Source organism: Salvelinus alpinus, chromosome 35 (assembly GCF_045679555.1).
Source record: "Salvelinus alpinus chromosome 35, SLU_Salpinus.1, whole genome shotgun sequence".
Lineage (NCBI taxonomy): Eukaryota > Metazoa > Chordata > Actinopteri > Salmoniformes > Salmonidae > Salvelinus > Salvelinus alpinus.
The window spans coordinates 4,628,605-4,648,724 of NC_092120.1; the positions used below are offsets into that span (position 1 = coordinate 4,628,605).

The 20,120-nt window shown below is 44.7% G+C and overlaps 1 protein-coding gene across 3 annotated transcripts in view; it reads right to left on the bottom strand.

The window, feature by feature from the left end:
• Positions 1–20,120, bottom strand: part of LOC139564555 (glutamate receptor ionotropic, kainate 2) — a 305,593-nt gene that overhangs the window by 81,684 nt on the left and 203,789 nt on the right. For all 3 annotated transcript variants that reach the window (XM_071384173.1, XM_071384174.1, XM_071384175.1), the window contains 4 exons: positions 18,557–18,763; positions 15,158–15,381; positions 7,023–7,141; positions 3,947–4,164 (listed from right to left, as the gene is read on the bottom strand). In XM_071384173.1, coding sequence (XP_071240274.1) covers positions 3,947–4,164; positions 7,023–7,141; positions 15,158–15,381; positions 18,557–18,763 — 768 coding nt within the window. The remainder of the gene's footprint in view (positions 1–3,946; positions 4,165–7,022; positions 7,142–15,157; positions 15,382–18,556; positions 18,764–20,120) is intronic.

Genomic DNA, 20,120 nt, shown 5'->3' on the forward strand with positions numbered 1-20,120 from the left:
CATCAGTGCCCAACCTCACTAATGCTCTTGTGGCTCTTGTCCCCGCAGCAATGTTCCAACATCTAGTGGAAAGCCTTCCCAGAAGAGTGGAGGCTGTTATAGCAGCAAAGGGGGACAAACAAATATATTAATGCCCATGATTTTGATGCCCATGATCCCTGGTTAATATTGAAAACTCAATGCCCCCTTTGCTAAAAATATTTTTTGAATAATACAAAAATAAATAAATTAACGTGCAAAAAAACTAAATAATGGCACAAAAATGGACCACAAAAAATATGAAATACTTAGAATGGCTATTAACTGACAACAAAGTACAAATATATAAAGATAACTTTATTCCATTACTCAACAATATGAAAGCAGATCTAACTAAATGGAATAATCTTCCCATAAATCTTACAGGCATGGCCGCCAAAGCGTTTGTATTTATTTTCGGAAATACCAATTACTAAGACATTCTTTAAAAAAGGTCATAAAAATACTTTATACGGGCAAATACATTCATAGAATGAAAAGGAACGTTTTACATCTTCTTAAGTCTGATGGTGGTTTTATCCTTCCAGACTTGGAATTGTATCAACTCGCTACCCAAGGCTTTTACTTGCGACATATAGTTAAATGCACTAAAGAGGAACAATGGGTACATATTGATGATGTTTGTGCTCATCCCCAGAATCTTTTTACATGTCTATTTTCAAAGGATAAAGCTAAAGTTAAATGTTCTATTAACAACTCCATAGTTAAGAACACTATAACACCATGGAAGAAAATGAAACGTATTCTACAAGAACCAATACCACTTACCAAAAACACAACCTTATGGAACAATCCTTGGAGAGCTTTTCAAAATTCACCGATAAATTGGTCCACATGGAAAACTAAAGGCACAGAAACTGTAAATGACTTGGTAAAAGGAAATACATTTATTTCCATGACAGAATTAAAAAGTAATTTTGGACTGACCAATGTAGTTTCAAATCCATGCAATCTAGAAGTTACATATCACAAAATGTTGATTTTAAATATCTTGGACAACAGAGCAGCCTTGAAGGAGTATTATTTGTGCCAGAACATGATGTTCATAATGATAGGGAAGACAACACCTTGCAGAGAGCATATCCAACTGACAATCTCTTAGAAGGGCTATGAAGGGCTATGAAGAGAAACAAAATGGTGCAGTTTTAGGCCACGTGGTGAATGTGATGCTGGCGATGGGGGTGTGTGCTAGAGGGTCTGGGTAGGGGGGGATGTAGTTGATGGAGATGGGGGTGTGTGCTAGTGGGTCTGGGTAGGGGGGATGTAGTTGATGGAGATGGGGGTCTGTGCTAGTTGGTCTGGGCAGGGGGGATGTAGTTGATGGAGATGGGGGTGTGTGCTAGAGGGTCTGGGTAGGGGGGATGTAGTTGATGGAGATGGGGGTGTGTGCTAGTTGGTCTGGGCTGGGGGATGTAGTTGATGGAGATGGGGGTGTGTGCTAGTGGGTCTGGGCTGGGGGATGTAGTTGATGGAGATGGGGGTGTGTGCTAGTGGGTCTGGGTAGGGGGGATGTAGTTGATGGAGATGGGGGTCTGGGCTGGGGGGATGTAGCTGATGGAGATGGGGGTCTGGGCTGGGGGGATGTAGTTGATGGAGATGGGGGGGGGGTGCTAGTGGGTTTGGGTAGGGGGGATGTAGTTGATGGAGATGGGGGTGTGTGCTAGTTGGTCTGGGCTGGGGGATGTAGTTGATGGAGATGGGGGTGTGTGCTAGTGGGTCTGGGTAGGGGTGATGTAGTTGATGGAGATGGGGGTGTATGCTAGTTGGTCTGGGCTGGGGGATGTAGTTGATGGAGATGGGGGTGTGTGCTAGTTGGTCTGGGCAGGGGGGATGGAGTTGATGGAGATGGGGGTGTGTGCTAGTTGGTCTGGGCAGGGGGGATGTAGTTGATGGAGATGGGGGTGTGTGCTAGTGGGTCTGGGTAGGGGGGATGTAGTTGATGGAGATGGGGGTGTGTGCTAGTTGGTCTGGGCTGGGGGATGTAGTTGATGGAGATGGGGGTGTGTGCTAGTTGGTCTGGGCTGGGGGATGTAGTTGATGGAGATGGGGGTGTGTGCTAGTGGGTCTGGGTAGGGGTGATGTAGTTGATGGAGATGGGGGTGTGTGATAGTGGCTCTGGGTAGGGGGGGTGTAGTTGATGTTTGTATGATGTTGTCATTTGTATGTGTATGTTTTGTATTGTTTAGAAAAGAAAATAACTTATATCTTATATCTTAAAACATATATTTTTTAAAAAGCAATAAGGACACACAATGGCTGTCTGAATGTCTACAGTACAGAAAACAATGCTGAATCCATGAGGACTCAATCACTTTGGTCAAAACATCCATCTATCCATCATTCCATCAATCAATCAATCAATCAAACAGTAACCTAGGTCTATGAGGGTACAATAGAATCATGCCTTTCAGAGAAATGGTCATTCAGTCGGCTCCTCTACATCTGTAGATAGAATCCATCTGATGACCAGATGACTCTAAAATCCACACAGTGAAAGAGATTATTTGACCTCCTGTGCCACTCTTCTGAACACACATGGGTGGTAAACAAGAAAAGAGAAAAACAGAGTGACGCACAAGCTAAAATCTGAAATATTTTGGATGTTGGCAACAAACAAAAATGTACTGAAAAATTATTAAAGCAAAACAAAGTATTGTTCAAATTAAATCAAATTGTATTTGCCCATGCGCCGAATACAACAGGTGTAAACATTTCACTGTAAGGTCTACACCTGCTGTATTCAGCGCATGTGACAAATACAATTGGATTTGATTTGAACAATACTTTGCTTTGTTTTAATAATTTTTCAATTACATTTTTCTTTGTAATTGTTGCAATGGGATGTCAGCATAAGTAACCTTCTTCACCAGAACAGACTGTATGTGCTCCCTCATGCCAACTGTTGTTTTCAGTAATTTGTTACAGAATGGTAGAAATACTGTTTAAAGATTCACTGTCACCGTGCCATATTAGCTACAGTAATTAACTGGTGTGTGCGTATGTGTGTGTGTGTGTTTGCGTACACACAAATGTGTATATCTGTTAAAGAGAGAGAGAGAGTATGCATGTGTTTTCATGTGTGTGTGTCTTTTGAGAATGTGTTCACACACCACACACACAGAGCTGATAAAAATGAAGTGTGAAAATAAAGAAACACCAGAAGCCATAAAGATCCATTGCAGCAGTCTGAGAGAGACAGATTTTCCCTCCATCTGGCATAGAGCTGTCCGTGCATAGCGGCGGTGGGGATACGATACAAGAGACAAACAGTGCAGCATAATCAGAGAGATACAGCAGGGACATCTTGTGCATAGAGAATACTGTAGAATACCCTAAAACACTGCTGGCTTAATAAGATACCCTTGATACGCTGCAGTGATTCCACATGATCAACCACTGAGGGGATTGGAGAGGAGAGGAGAGAGCTGGCGAGAATGAACGCATAGAAAGGCTATACTTTATTATAAACCGGGTGGTTCGAGTCCTGAATGCTGATTGGCTGAAAGCCATGGTATCTCAGACATTATACCACGGGTATGACAAAACATTTATTTTTACTGTTATAACTACGTTGGTAAATAGTTTATAATAGCAATAAGGCACCTCGGGCTTTGTGATATATGGCCAATATACCACAGCTACGGACTGTATCCAGGCACCAGGCACTCCGCATTGCGTCGTGCTAAGAACAGTGCTTAGCCGTGGTATATTGGCCATATACCAAACCTCCTCGGGCCTTATTACTTAAATATACAGTACTGTATCTGTAAAACACGCTGCAGCCAACCGATTGATGTATCCTCGTACAGTAGATGCACAAATACATGGAGTGATTGCTTGATGGACTGGCTGATAGATGAATAGACTGATAGATGGACAGTATGGCTCCATGCCCTATGTGACCCACCTTGAAGAAGGTCATGGTGGATCCCTCCTCCACCACTCCATACTCTATCCTGGTCTGCTTGGCCAGGTCGTCAGCTGAGTCGATGGGCGACTCCATCCTCTCCACAGTGAGGAAGGCAGCCAGGTTGGCCGTGTAAGAGGAGATGATTATCAGGGTGAAGAACCACCAGATGCCTCCTACGATCCTGGTGGACAGGGCTTTGGGCATTAACTCAGAGCCTGGTCGGGGGCGAGAGGAGAGGAGCAGAGAGAGGGGTCAGCCCCGGCATGGTCCTGGAGCCAAGAGGAGATACCCAGCAACAACCACCAGAGGACCAGCCAGAGGACCAGGGCCAGCCCAGACCTCGGCATCCCGCCGGGTCACAGACAACACGCACATGCACACACACTTGCACGCACGCACAAACGCACATACACACACACTCTGGGCATCTAGGGCGGCAGTGCATGGTTGGCCCTGTGATGCGCATCCGGCCACATGGTGGCAGTTTGAATCAGGCTTTTACTGTGTGCTCTGGCTGCATATTATTTTAGCATTCACTCACTCTGGAGCAAACTGTTGATACACCAAAGCTTCTCCTCTTTTGAGGTGCTTCGTCTGAAATCATTTAATCAAAATCCCTAGATAGTTGATTTACATCTGACTCAAAATGTCTGCATGTAGATGGTTAGTTTCCAGGCTATATGCTATTCAGAACTTTTGCCTTTTAGTGTGTTCTTGAGGGGCCTGTGTGAGTGGGTGGAGTGAGGTCTTCATCTGTGGGTGTTGATTGAGGTCTGACTGGGCAGCGAGAAGATCATTCTCCTCTAGTAGCTCAAGGCAATTTCAAGCTGCGATCTCGCACATTCACGCAAAGGTGATGAACTGTGGGAAAGATAGGAGCATAAGAACTCCTTAGGTGAGACTCAATCTCCCACTCATCTCACTCTGCCTCTGCAGTGCCTCTTATAACTTTCTCCCAGTCCGGGCAGTGAGCCGTCACTCAGGGAGAAATATGGTGAGAGAAAAGAGACCTGACAGCCTTGTCCAGTAACATCTGAATTCATGCCCAAAGCCCTGTCCACCAGAGAGAGAGAGAGAGAGAGAGAAAGAGCGAGAGAGAGAGAGCACTGTGGAGGGGAACAAAGAGAGACACACTGCACTCAACCCGCTCCGCACATCCACCCTCACATCCTCTCAACCCCCACTCTCACATGTCTCTTCCCATATCTCCTCTCACTCTCCCTGATTCTCCTCACCCCCCCCCACCCACCCCCACCAGCCAAACACACAGTGTAACATGATTCAACAGCCACACCATCATTACCCCGGATGCCACTGCTTATTGGTCAAAGCACTCAAATTAGGAAAAAAAGACAAAAGACACAGTAGCAAGACACATGACATGACCAGGAAAAGCTTTGTGATCAGTGGAACAACACTGTATACCAGCTCAGAGACCTTACCCCGTTGAGGCCATTCAATACTATGCTTCCGACCGCCCGGGAGCGGAGCGCGTCAGAGCCAAAGCAACTGAACCTGGTTGGGGCTGACTGTCATGTACCCAAGGTAACGTCATGTCCAAACTGCACATCCCACAGTTTTCTGGGGGCGGGGCCAAGCCGCGGGAGCAGGGGAGCCTCTCTACAGTGTAGGCCAGCGTGGTCGTCACAGAGACGCCATGCAGGCAGGCACAGTGTGCTCCTCTGTCTCAGTCTCGTCCCCCAAAACCCTTCTGCCCTACAGCCACATCTTCTCAACTACAGAACTTAACACCGTTACATTGACATGTACAGTATATTCTACAGCATACTTTACTACATCAGATACCCTGACAGACCCTTGACACACTTATGAAAACATTCCAGCAAGCTCTAGAATATCCATTACACATTTAACATGGCCCATACAGAAGATAACATTTCTCAAGCCATGGTGCATCTTTAACCTGTGCAATATGTAGAATTGCCTAACACATACAGAGGGCAAAAACCTACCCAAATGGGTAACTTCCTTATACCCACCTGCACAAGGTGGATTAGAGTCCCAAGAGTTCTAACCGTAACATTTTGTCAATTTCAATTTGTAATCTTTTCTTAAAACTTACTCTTACAAATCACAGAATACAAATCTACAACAATTATACCTGCAAAAGAATCACTCAATCAACTTCATTTAAATTAAGGCTTGCATGCTAACTCATTGCATGCAACCAGCCATCAACAACGGCCAGGAAAAAAGAATTCTCCAAAAGATTCATATCTGGGCAGAACTTTGCTTAGGAAAGTCAGTCCCCTCTATGTTCCATTCCATGGTCCAGATCAGATGCAGGGCAGACCCAGGCTGTTTTAACCATGCAGACCTTCCTGTCATCATCGCTACCTTAACTAACGCAACTTTCAAATATGTTGCATTACTCAGGGAAGGTATAAAAATATGTATTACAATATGCAACATATCTCGTCTTGGCATGCAGTCTCAGTCGATATTACAAGTATAAATGAAATCATTCCATTTCATTTCATGTGATGCCGTACTGCAGTTCCTTTTGTTTTGTTTTGCTTTTCTCAATCTAAAGACGCAGACACTAGTTGAGAAGATATGGCATCGGTTTGGCAGAAGGAAACAAAACCAGACTGAGGCAGGCTAAGAGACAGCACACTGTTTTAACTCTCCTTCTCATTCTCTCTCTGCACCTAGCTCTTTACCTTCTGGCACATGGGGGATAGGACTTACCTGTTCTGGAACCTGTGGGGAAGGGAGGGAGGCAGGTGGGGTGGGGACAGAGGAGGGGTACAGTAGATGGGAGATAGGAGAGGGTGGGAGGTCATGCAGGAACAGGGAGGAAAACACCTGGCTCTCCTATCCTCATTCACAATCAACCAATCACGCTCATCATTCATAATCTCAAGATCCCACCCAGCCAATCCACACCATACTGTTGACAGACAGACGCAACCAAACCAGTCAGTCAGTCCGCTTCCAGCTACATGCACAGAGGCCCCCATGCATGGTCGTGGGCCTGGTTAAGAGCAAGTTTGTACCCCCAGGACAATAGTGGGATGTGTGCTAAAGGGGGGCAGGCAGAGGCGTCTACCTTGCTGCATGAGAGCTCCAACTCCGAACCAGAAACTATTTAGCAGGGTGAAATTGTTTTCCACTACATCTGAGTCGGGGTTGCAGGGGTGGGGGTTATACCACTCGTAGGGACTAAACCTGTGGCAATCGACAGAGAGCACACACATACACACGTTTATTTCACTTGTGTTCAGCACTAATAGAACAGACAGACAGTGTTACAGACCAATACTGGCTTGACTTGGCTTACCTGGAGAGATAGGGAAGATAAACAAAAGTTAGTTAGTCATTGATCACAACAACAATATGTGATACATTTGCATCTTCATATTGGGAAAATATACCACATATATTGCCCTACAAGGTAACGCTAGAAATTGTTATTGTACGCTAATATATTTTAGTTGTTGTTAGGACAATTAATCAATTAGAGTGTAACATGTCGGTTAAACGAACAAAAGCTCACAAACAACAAGATGACGTACACCATCACTTTATATGTCACTCAGGTCTGCTTTGTTATTATCTCTTCAACTGTATCATCTCAACTAGATGACAGATGAAGTATTTAAACAGCCCTGGGAACTGTGGAACGTCTTCTCACCACTTGTCAGCCCAAAACACACTGCTCACATTGACATGCTCATATCAAAGACAAATTACTCCAGAATTTAATCGATGGGATCAGAAAATAATTTAAATGTCACTTGAGAAAAGCACAAATAATCCTTATAATCTACAGATGGCATTAACATTCAACACATCAAATAGTTCATTCCCATCATGCCTGCCTGTCTGTCTGACTGCCTGACTGTCTGCCTGTCTACCTGTCTGCCTGACTGTCTGCCTGTCTGTCTGACTGCCTGACTATCTGCCTGTCTGTCTGTCTGCCTGTGCTGTGCGGTACTCACTCCCACTCACTCCGCTCTGCTCCAACTTCAGCTCAGCTCACTCCTCAAGCAAAGAGATTTATTCACGTTAAATAAAAGTGACATTACATTAGTAAAGGTTGATTGGGCTACAATTAAGCATCCCGACCCCATTTGGTTTGTGCTGTAGTTGTGGAATCGTAGGAGCAATATCTCAAGCCAAGCCTCTTTTTTTCCCTGGTTGAAGTATATGACTAATCAAATTGAATAGTCGATGGATGTATTCTGTGGACTTGACTCTCTAGAAACGTTTAAATTCCCCAAATTCCAAATTCCACAATAATATCCAATGGAAAGAAATTTGGTTTTGCATAAAAATAATTAAACAGCAGACAATCAGCATGGTTACTTGTCAGGTTGGTATCATTTTTTTTTCTTGGTGGCTTAGATATTAAGTTATATATTGGTGACAGCATTAAGACATATTACAGTATTGATATTATGACAGCATCAGAACATGCACCATGTCATGAATAATGGGCTTGGCCATTATAATGTGGTTAGTGCATGCTCCCTATCCCCCATGTCACACTCAAGGGGGTATTCTAGTCCAGCTCCAAAACCGCTGAACGTCCTTTAGATCCCACCATTCCTTGCTTTAATACAATCCTTGGCCCTAAATCAATCTGTCTACTCAATTTGCCCCAGATTTGCTTGCTTGTCAGTTTGCAATTCCAAATTGAGTTCATGTGAACTGTGACCTTGGCAAGACGTATGTGACTAGTGACTGGTGCCCCCGGCTGGACCACCTTAGTGGAGATCCCGCTGAGCAAAGCCAATTACCCCACGCCAGGAACACGGATGAGAACACGGATGACCCAGCTTGTCATCCTACATCTGTAGCTGGCCTGAGGAGAGGGTGGGGTAAGAGGCGGGAGTTACCTCACTGCGGTGGGAATACTAAAACATTCCCATCGCCGTACGAGGAGAACCACTAGCAGCAGCTTAACCTGCCTCTGAAGGTGGCGCTGCCCGGCCACTCCGTCGGCCCCATCCCGTTCAGTTAGCTGTCACTTTGATCCAATTACACCGCCCTTATGTTATCTCAGGTCATCAGAGCCGCAGAGGGAGAAACTTTGAGTAAGGTCACCGCTGAGCGGAGAGAGAGGAAAAGGGAGAGAGATAACCACAGACAGACGGGCGGGAGGGTGGAGGGCAGACAGGCAGGCAAGAAGGGAACAGCAGCAGAGAAGAAACAATGTCAGGCTTTTATCATTTTATAGGGTCATCCTGCTGAAAACTCAACAGATGATACGCCTGATAACACCAATGTTAGGGGAGAAGAATGAACACAGAGAGAGAGCTAGAAAGGGGCTGTTGCTGGTCTAGTCTCTTCAATTCTAAATGACTGGGGAAAAGACATGGCTATATATCTCTATAGGCTTTATATGAACCTTCCAAGCAATCAACAGCATTAGAATGGGGCTGTTGCCGTAGACTATTCCATACGGATTGGAAAAACAAACCTTGCAACCAATCAGAAAAGCTCAGTCAAATGCTGTTGTTTGCTTCTATTTCCAGGATGATAAAAAATCTATATCTGTAGTGTTGAGAGGCCGACAAATTGTTTTACATGGGGCTTTTGAGAGCATACTGAGACTCTCATTGTAGTAATGGAGGAGAAATGCAGAAGAGTCTAATAGAAATTCCATTACATCCGTTCCCCCTCTACAAATGTAGAATAAGGGATGGGAAATGTGCCTGTTATATGAGCATGTTGTAACATGTTGCAGTTAACGAAGCAGACAGTGTTAGACTGTGTATTGAACATACGATATACTCTGTTTCACAGTAACACAAACGAAGGAGAGACTGTATTATATTGAGGCCGTCTTCTATCCACCAAGAATGTGACAACAAGATGTAACAATAGTAGGAGACTACATAATTAAAAGATTGGCCGACAGAAAGAGAGAGAATCCTGCATAAATGTTTGGATAAATTGTTGACGATAAGAGAGCTCATTCGCTCCTCTGCAAGTTTTTATCTTTTTAAATTTCATTTGATAAGGAGGAGGCAGGAAATTAGATTCCCCCAAACTGTAACAAGGCGATAATGCACAGAGATGGTGTGGAGGAGGTGGGATGTACGATAGAGACTGTTTCAGATGTTTCATTTCATCACCTACATAACAAAGGAAGAAGGAACAGTGTAGGAAAGATATTAGAGGAAAACAACAACAAGAACACCTACCACAAGCAACAACAACAACAAAAACAACAACAGCTGGTGATATGAGAAGGGTAACTTATTAAATCATGTAAATAAAGTAATGTTGTGGTTTTCCAACCTTATCCCGACAGTGTTTCTAAATATGGCATGTAGATCAGTTTGCCTAGGGGAAGCCTAAACCAGTCCTTATAATGTCACCATACCATACAGCATTCACACACACACACACACACACACACACACACACACACACACACACACACACACACACACACACACACACACACACACACACACACACACACACACACACACACACACACACACACACACACACACACACACACACACACACACACACACACACACACACACACACACACACACACACACACACACACACACACACAGTAGCATAAACCCCCTCACACATGCAAAACACACACACACAAGCATACATAGATAAAATGTGTACACACACATATATATGTACAGTTAGCTTAGTTACCTTTCCAGAGAACGACTGAGGTTTGTGCCACTACACTGTACAGTACATGCATGCTACTGAAGCCCTACCAGGCCTAGTGTCTAAACAGAGGGAAAGGGATATTTTAACACTTACCCAACAACACTTACTTACTGTGATTATTTTTAAAAGATAGGTGCATATTCTGAACCAACTTAGATGACAGTTGCAGCGTTTTATTCTCTTGTGTGATCATATCGCCAGTAACATTGGAAAACACACGTATTAACTGTAAAACTATTGGATGTACAACTCAAAGAGTTACGTTCCCCAAAAGTTTTAGAGTTAACATCAACTTTTCTTTGTCTTCTTCTCCAGCGTGCCTCAAACGCCGGCCCTAGTCAGGTGAGAGCAACCAGATCAAGGGGAGAGATACAAGACCATGGTGCTTGTCTATAGAGCAGCAAGAGGAACTGCCCCTCTCTACTTTCAGGCTCTGATGATCAAACCCTACACCCCAACCTGAGTACTCTGCCCCCCCCCCCCCCACACACACACACCAAAAAGCATTTTGTGAACTAACACTGGTACTTCCCTTTTTTCCCTCTTACTAGCTCTGACTTTGCTACTTTATTGAATAAAAGAGTACTTACTATGACTGTGATATGTAGTTGTCCCACCTAGCTATCTTAAGATGAACACAATAACTGTAAGCCGCTCTGGATAAGAGCGTCAAAAAGAGCGTCAAAAAGAGCGATAAGAGCGTCAAAAAGAGTGTCAAAAAGAGCGATAAGAGCGTCAAAAATCATACTAACCAATATGGTATCCATCAATATAAAATGTCAACACAAAACTGTTGATCACATGTAAAAGCTAAATTACATTTAAATCTTCTACACTACATCATGATTTAATATTTCAATAAAATGTTAGCGTTTTGTCACGACTTCCGCCGGAGTAGGTCCCTCTTCTTGTTCGAGCGGCGTTCGGCAGTCGACGTCACCGGCCTTCTAGCCATCACCGATCCACTTTTCATTTTCCATTTGTTTTGTCTTTGTTTTTTACACACCTGGTTTCAATTCCCCCATTACATGTTCATTATTTAAACCTCTGGTTTCGCACATGTTAGTGTGCGTGTTTGTTTTATTATGAAGGCTGTATCTGACGGCTGGAATTTTGTTGACGGGTTTTGTTATTATGCCCGTTTATTTCGTGGTACCGGTATTTTTCCTGCACCCTAGTATAGTGTTTTATACTGGTGTTATCTTGTATTAAATACCTTGTCCACACATCTCAGCTCTCCTGCGCCTCCTTTCACCAGTTACCCACAGCCTTGACACGTTCTCTGTAAACGTTATGCTAAAGTTCCTATAGGACTGGCCTATTCTCCACCAGTGGACCAGTGACTGAAGCTGAAATGGCACCCTATTCCTTATATAGTGCACTTCTTTTGACCAGAGCCCCATGGGCCCAGACCAAAAGTAGTGCATTATATAAGAAATATGGTGCCATTTCGGACACAGCCAGGTATTAGGTATCAGAGGGCTATGCTGACCCAACGTGTGCACAGGTTCAGATGCTGATAACTAGCCAATCAACTAATACTGATGAGTTTGACAACACACACACCAGCTGACCTCAAGATCTAACACACACCAGCTGACCTCAAGATCTAACACACACCAGCTGACCTCAAGATCTAACACACACCAGCTGACCTCAAGATCTAACACACACCAGCTGACCTCAAGATCTAACACACACCAGCTGACCTCAAGATCTAACACACACCAGCTGACCTTAAGATCTAACACACACCACCTGATCTCAAGATCTAACACACACCAGCTGACCTCAAGATCTAACAAACACCAGCTGACCTCAAGATCTAACACACACCAGCTGACCTCAAGATCTAACACACACCAGCTGACCTCAAGATCTAACACACACCAGCTGACCTTAAGATCTAACACACACCACCTGATCTCAAGATCTAACACACACCAGCTGACCTCAAGATCTAACACACACCAGCTGACCTCAAGATCTAACACACACCAGCTGACCTCAAGATCTAACACACACCAGCTGACCTCAAGATCTAACACACACCACCTGATCTCAAGATCTAACACACACCAGCTGACCTCAAGATCTAACACACACCAGCTGACCTCAAGATCTAACACACACCACCTGATCTCAAGATCTAACACACACCAGCTGACCTCAAGATCTAACACACACCAGCTGACCTCAAGATCTAACACACACCAGCTGACCTCAAGATCTAACACACACCAGCTGACCTCAAGATCTAACACACACCACCTGATCTCAAGATCTAACACACACCAGCTGACCTCAAGATCTAACACACACCAGCTGACCTCAAGATCTAACACACACCAGCTGACCTCAAGATCTAACACATACCAGCTGACCTCAAGATCTAACACATACCAGCTGACCTCAAGATCTAACACACACCAGCTGACCTCAAGATCTAACACACACCAGCTGACCTCAGGATCTAACACACACCAGCTTACCTCAAGATCTAACACACACCAGCTGACCTCAAGATCTAACACATACCAGCTGACCTCAAGATCTAACACATACCAGCTGACCTCAAGATCTAACACACACCAGCTGACCTTAAGATCTAACACACACCATCTTACCTTAAGATCTAACACACACCAGCTGACCTCAAGATCTAACACATACCAGCTGAGCTCAAGATCTAACACACACCAGCTGACCTCAAGATCTAACACACACCAGCTGACCTCAAGATCTAACACACACCAGCTGACCTCAAGATCTAACACACACCAGCTGACCTTAAGATCTAACACACACCAGCTGACCTCAAGATCTAACACATACCAGCTGACCTCAAGATCTAACACACACCAGCTGACCTCAAGATCTAACACACACCAGCTTACCTCAAGATCTAACACACACCAGCTGACCTCAAGATCTAACACACACCAGCTTACCTCAAGATCTAACACACACCAGCTTACCTCAAGATCTAACACACACCAGCTGACCTCAAGATCTAACACACACCAGCTTACCTCAAGATCTAACACACACCAGCTGACCTTAAGATCTAACACACACCAGCTGACCTTAAGATCTAACACACACCAGCTGACCTCGCCTCCTGACAACAAACATAAAATTCTCACTCTTCATACCCTCTCTTCAGTTCTCCAATAATCCTACAAAAACCCAGACTCTCTCTATACTGGACAAACAAGTGATCAACCTTACAAATGATCAAGCTTTTTAAATTGTCAGCCACCTCTGTCCTTTTTCTAAGTCACTGTCATAACTAGCAGGTTCTTACTGAGCTGATATTATTCCTATGTAGATTCTATCACTTGGTATGTTTGAGGCAAGGTGGAGAAAAAAACAGAAAAGAAAAGACAGTAGTGACTTTGAGACACTGGAGACAACAGGGAAAAGGGGGGCAGCAGCCGTTCACAACCAACGAGCACACACATACATACACACATACACACACACACATACATACACACATACAATACCAGTCAAATGTTTGGATACCTACTGTACTCTTTCAAGGGTTTTTCTTTATTTTATATATATCGATATAATGAAGTGTTTCATCAGATGACCTGGCCTCCACAAGCACCCGACCTCAACCCATTCGAGATGGTTTGGGATGAGTTAGACCGCAGAGTGAAGAAAAAGCAGCCAACAAATGCTCAGCATAAGTTGGAAAAGCATTCCAGGTGAAGCTGGTTGAGAGAATGCCAAGAGTGTGCAAAGCTGTCATCAAGGCAAAGGGTGGCTACTTTGAAGAACCTCAAATATCAAATATATTTTTGTTTAACACTTTTTTGGTTACTACATGATTCCATATGTGTTATTTCATAGTGTTGATGTCTTCACTATGTAGAAAATAGTAAAAATAAAGAAAAACCCTGGAATGAGTAGGTGTGTCCAAACTTTTGACTGGTACCATACATACACACACATACACATACCGCACACACACAGTCCTGAAACGGCTGGTTTAACTTCTCTGATCGTAAGGTTTGTGTTTGTGTGCATTATCTCCTGAGCAGCAGATAGTTGTGGCAGACCAGGGAACAGCAGTGATGTGTGGAGACACAGAGACTGCCCAGGAATCACTTAACAGCAGCTGCCTGCCTGCCGATTGGTAACACTCAGCCCTCCCTCCATTATACTGGGAGAGAAGGCTGGAAGGGAACTGTCTTTGTGTACTGGAACATCTACTTTCCCCAGATATATAGACTTTTATCTGTGTACCTTTTTCTTCAAACTTGGTTGCATTATTAAAAGTTTGAGTGAATGTGTTTCTGAATGTTTCAGTATGGGGCTAGCTATAAAGTCTGTGTCATCTGAGTAAGTAGGTGACGATAAACTATCAGATATTGTCCACTTAGTGTCAAGATCGTAACATAATCACCGAGAGATTATCCTGTTAGTCAGATGGAGCAAGGTTAAATAATTAAGACGTTAGCATATAATAGTGTGTGAATGAATTGTCGGTGATCACTGGAACTGACATGTTACCTGGCTATGACAAACAGCACACAACTGACACCCAAGTAAGCCAGCAGAATATACATCCAGATATCGGGTGAGAGGGGGTTGAGAAAGGAGAAGACCCCAGGGTTGGTTCCATTGGGCTTGCGGTAGAGGATACTTATCCCCAGTGTCATGAAGGGCTTGGAGAAGTCGATGACCTTCTCCCTCACGTAGGTGATGGCCAGGGGAGCCACTGCCAGATCAGCTTTCTGTCAACAGACAACATTAAAGGGAAGAGCGATAGGCTGTAAGTCAGGGGCGCAGGAAGCGTTTAGAGCCAATCAAATTAAGAAAACAGGGCCTTTACACATCACAGAGTCTGTCCCACGGCACTTAGGAGGAAATTTAGAGCCCTTCTAGCTCTTGCTCTTGCTCTCTCTCTCTCTCTCTCTCTCTCTCTCTCTCTCTCTCTCTCTCTCTCTCTCTCTCTCTCTCTCTCTCTCTCTCTCCTCTCTCTCTCTCTCTCTCTCTCTCTCTCTCTCTCTCTCTCTCTCTCTCTCTCTCTCTCTCTCTCTCTCTCTCTCTCTCTCTCTCTCTCTCTCTCTCTCTCTCTCTCTCTCTCTCCCTCTCCCTCTCTCTCTCTCTCTCCCTCCCTCCCTCTCCCCCGCTCTCTCCTCCCTCCCTCTCTCCTGCTCTCTCCTCTCTCTCTCTCTCTCTGTCTCCCTCTCTCTCTCCCTCTCCCCTGCTCTCTGTCTCCCTCTCTCTCTCTCTCTCCCTCTCCCCTCTCTCTGTCTCCCTCTCTCTCTCTCTCTCTCTCTCTCTCTCTCTCTCTCTCTCTCTCTCTCTCTCTCTCTCTCTCTCTCTCTCTCTCTCTCTCTCTCTCTCTCTCCCTCTCTCTCTCTCTCTCTCCCTCCCTCCCTCTCCCCTGCTCTCTGTCTCCCTCTCTCTCTCTCTCTCTGTCTCCCTCTCTCTCTCCCTCTCCCCTGCTCTCTGTCTCCCTCTCTCTCTCTCTCTCCCTCTCCCCTGCTCTCTGTCTCCCTCTCTCTCTCTCTCTCTCTCCCTCCCTCCCTCCCTCTCCGTCTCTCCCTCCCTCTCCATCTCTCTCTCCCTCTCCGTCTCTCTCTCTCCCTCTCTCCCTTGCGCTCGCTCCTCCACACACTCTCTCCCTCACAACCCCCCTCCCATTTTATACTCTCTTTCTATCCCTCCATCTCACATACATCCTTTCCTTGTCTGACGTTGAACCTAAACTAAGGCAACCCCCCCTCCCTCTACCCCAGAGGATGGATGGTCCTATCGACCACAGTCACCAGGGCAGAGGAGTGTCTGGGAGGAGGAGGGAGGGCGTGAGCGATGGAAGAAATTGTTCCCAGAAAATAAGATAACGTTCAACCATCGCCATACTCATAAGAACACAGACATCTACATGTTATATTGTGTCTCTGATCAGAGAGGATCATATTTAGTTGTTATTTCATAACAGCCCTATTTCTTCACAACACTGAATCAGGGGTTCTACTTTTTTATCTACATTCTTCCACAGCCTCATCACTCATATTCCATCCATACGTATCCCTCCGCCATGGCTCAGAGTTTAGCTTGACCTTTCAAACACATCCAAAACGTCCCTACCAATCCGGTCTCTCTATGTGGGGTTAAACCTCTGTGTGGTTGATCAATCTGCGGCTCCATTGTGACACAGGTACATGCTAAACACTCACAGCAAGGTCAGAAACATCATTTCACAATGAAATATCCTGTTTGTCCCCATCAAGGTTGTCATACATCAATCTAGATTGAATGAGGTGGTTTGGTCCCAGCCACTACAACATATGAAGAACTATTTCTGATATTAAACAGGACATCATCTGTAGTCATACGAGGTAGGCTGTCTTTATCTGTTCCATGTCATTTAAGACCAAATGACGTGACGCAATACGATTTAGATCACTTAATGTAGCTCATGTCTAGGTCCTATTTCAACTGAATGTATCCTGGTTCATCTACAGTACTCTAGTTCAATGACACTAAGCATTAGTCAGAGAGCACCAGTGATTTCCTTCAACTCCATTTGATTGGATATGTTCAGCTTCTTCAGCTCAATTCACCATGTCCTGGAGAGCCGAGCTAGTGTAGACTCCTGTGAAGGGTTGTCCAGGCCAATTACTGTCTGTTTTGTCCACCACAGATCCTGCCTGCCTACAGTATTTATGAGTCCCAAATGCCGCCCTATTCCCTATATAGTGAACTACGTTAGGGCTCTGGTCAAAAGTAGTGCACTACATGTATCTAGGAAATAGGGTGCCATTTGGGATGCATCGTTTGCTGTCTAGAGATTTATTTTCCCTTTTGTACTTTACCCATTTGTACATCGTTACAACACTGTATATAGACATAATATGACATTTGTAATGTCTTTATTCTTTTGGAACTTCTGTGAGTGGAATGTTTACTGTTCATTTTTATTGTTTATTTCACTTTTGTATATTATCTACCTCACTTGCTTTGGCAATGTTAACATATGTTTCCCATGCCAATAAAGCCCCTTGAATTGAATTGAATTGATAGGTGGGTCTATATCTACATAACGGCCAAAGCTCCAATCACCTCACAGGAATTGTGCTCTGTGTGTGTCAAATCCCTGGGATCCCTCTCCCTCCAGCCTCCGCATGATCAAAACAAACATGGCCGTCGGTCCAGTGTACCACAGTTGAGGGAGATGCGGTGTTATTTAATGGGGTCAGATATTGAGCATTGGCGAGCCTGTTATTTTTCTGCCTGCCTGTGACCAGCTTATACAATCCTGGTCTTACTTTGTCAAACGTAATGATATAGTCCGTGGGCAGTGTGTGTGTGTGAGTGTGTGTGTGTGTGTGTGTGTGTGTGTGTGTGTGTGTGTGTGTGTGTGTGTGTGTGTGTGTGTGTGTGTGTGTGTGTGTGTGTGTGTGTGTGTGTGTGTGTGTGTGTGTGTGTGTGTGTGTGCTTGTTTGTTTTAATAAGCTCTGCAGTGGAAACAAGTCAAGCCAGAATCCTTGCTGTACACCCGGTCAGGAATGAGTATGGAGCTGATGTCTCTCTCTCTCTCTCTCTCTCTCTCTCTCTCTCTCTCTCTCTCTCTCTCTCTCTCTCTCTCTCTCTCTCTCTCTCTCTCTCTCTCTCTCTCTCTCTCTCTCTCTCTCTCTCTCTCACTCTCTCACTCTCTCCCTCAATCTCTCTTTACCTCTCTATCTCTACCTCTCTATTTCTTTGTCATTGTCTCTCTCCCTCTCTCTCTAAGCCAAAAACATGTTTGTCATACAAAATGCAACTATACCAACCCTTGTCACACACACATCAGACAAAATACATTCCCTCCCACGCCCTCTAGCTGTTTACCACCTCATTAATTAAACTTGAATCATTTACATAGATCATTTCCGAGTAGTGAGGTAGGTCCAGACTCACATGGTCGATCAGCTCCTTGACCATGCCGTTCCACTGGCCCGTGGTCTCGTCCTGGGCCCCGTAGCGGCCGTCCTCCACCAGACGCAACTCGTAGGTGAACCCCAGGATGCTAGCCAGCTCCCTCAGCAGGTCGATGCAGTAACCCTCAAAGCGGTCGTTACCGTAAAGGGGCTTGTCCGACTTCTTGAACATCACATAGGGCTCCACCTGTTAGGTTGGAGAGAGGACAGGGGTGGAGGAACACTGGATCAGTCTCTGGAGGTAAGGATTAGTATCTTTTCCACTCTGATAAGGCCTTTCTGGGAGTTTGCGTGATGTGTGAGATAGGCTTTGAGCCTGACGTGCCTGGAAACACACTAGCTACAGGAGAGAAGGAGGGGAACAGAGGGGGACGGACCACTGCTGCTAAAACCAGGAGGGTGTGTGTGGTGTGTCAGTGTGCATGTGTGTGTGTCTGTGTGTGTTAGTGTGTGTTAGTGTGTGGTTGTGTGTGTGTGTGTGTGTGTGTGCGCGTGTGTGTGTGTGTGTGTGTGTGTGTGTGTGTGTGTGTGTGTGTGTGTGTGTGTGTGTGTGTGTGTGTGTGTGTGTGTGTGTGTGTGTGTGTGTGTGTGTGTGTGTGTGTGTGTGTGTGTGTGTGTGTGTGTGTGTGTGTGTGTGTGTGTGTGTACGCATGTGTGTCTGTGGAGTATTGGGATGCAGTCTCAGAAACGTGGCACAAGGTACATGGAATGATGGAAGCATAATAAGAGATAATCCTCCATATCTCTGACTCGGTCCTCCCCTCCTCTCCTCTAAGGCTGAACGTGCTGGCTGGGGGTCTGTCCCTGTCCCTGGCTCTCAGGCCATCAGATGCTTTGTAAATAAGATCAGAGATGCTGATAAACTGACACAAAAGAACAGGAGCCAGCACATCCTCTTTGTTAGTACTAACAGCTGGGGAGATGACTAATGTCCTCTTTCACTCTCTCGATCCCCTCATCCTCTTCCCTCTCTCCCCCTCTCTATCTCGTTCGCTGCCTCTCACTCTCTCTCTCTCTTTTTCTCTACCCCACTCACCCTTTCTCCGCCTATATCTCTCTCTCATCTCTCTCTCTCGTTCCATCCCTCTCTCCCCTCTACCCAATCTCTCTCAGTAAAATCAGGCAGAGAATATATTATCAAACAGGTGTTGTTTACCATATAATTGTGGCATGCCACGGTACAAACAAAATCATGTCGGATCTCAACCAGCTTTCACACATTTTACTGGCTCAGAGATTTTATGAGAACAAGAATGTGCTAACACATATAGTAGCATATATTGGTCAGTGGTGGAAAAAGTACCCAATTGTCATACTTAAAAAAGAAAAAATACCTTACTAGAAAATGACTGAAGTAAAAGTGAAAGTCACCCAGTAAAATACTACTTGAGTAAAAGTCTAAAAGTATTTGGTTTTAAATATATTTAAGTATAAAAAAAAATGTAACTGAAAAAATATACTTAAGTATCAAAAGTAGAAGTAAAAGTATAAATAATTTAAAATTGCTTATATTTTGCAAACCAGACAGCACAATTTTCTGTTTT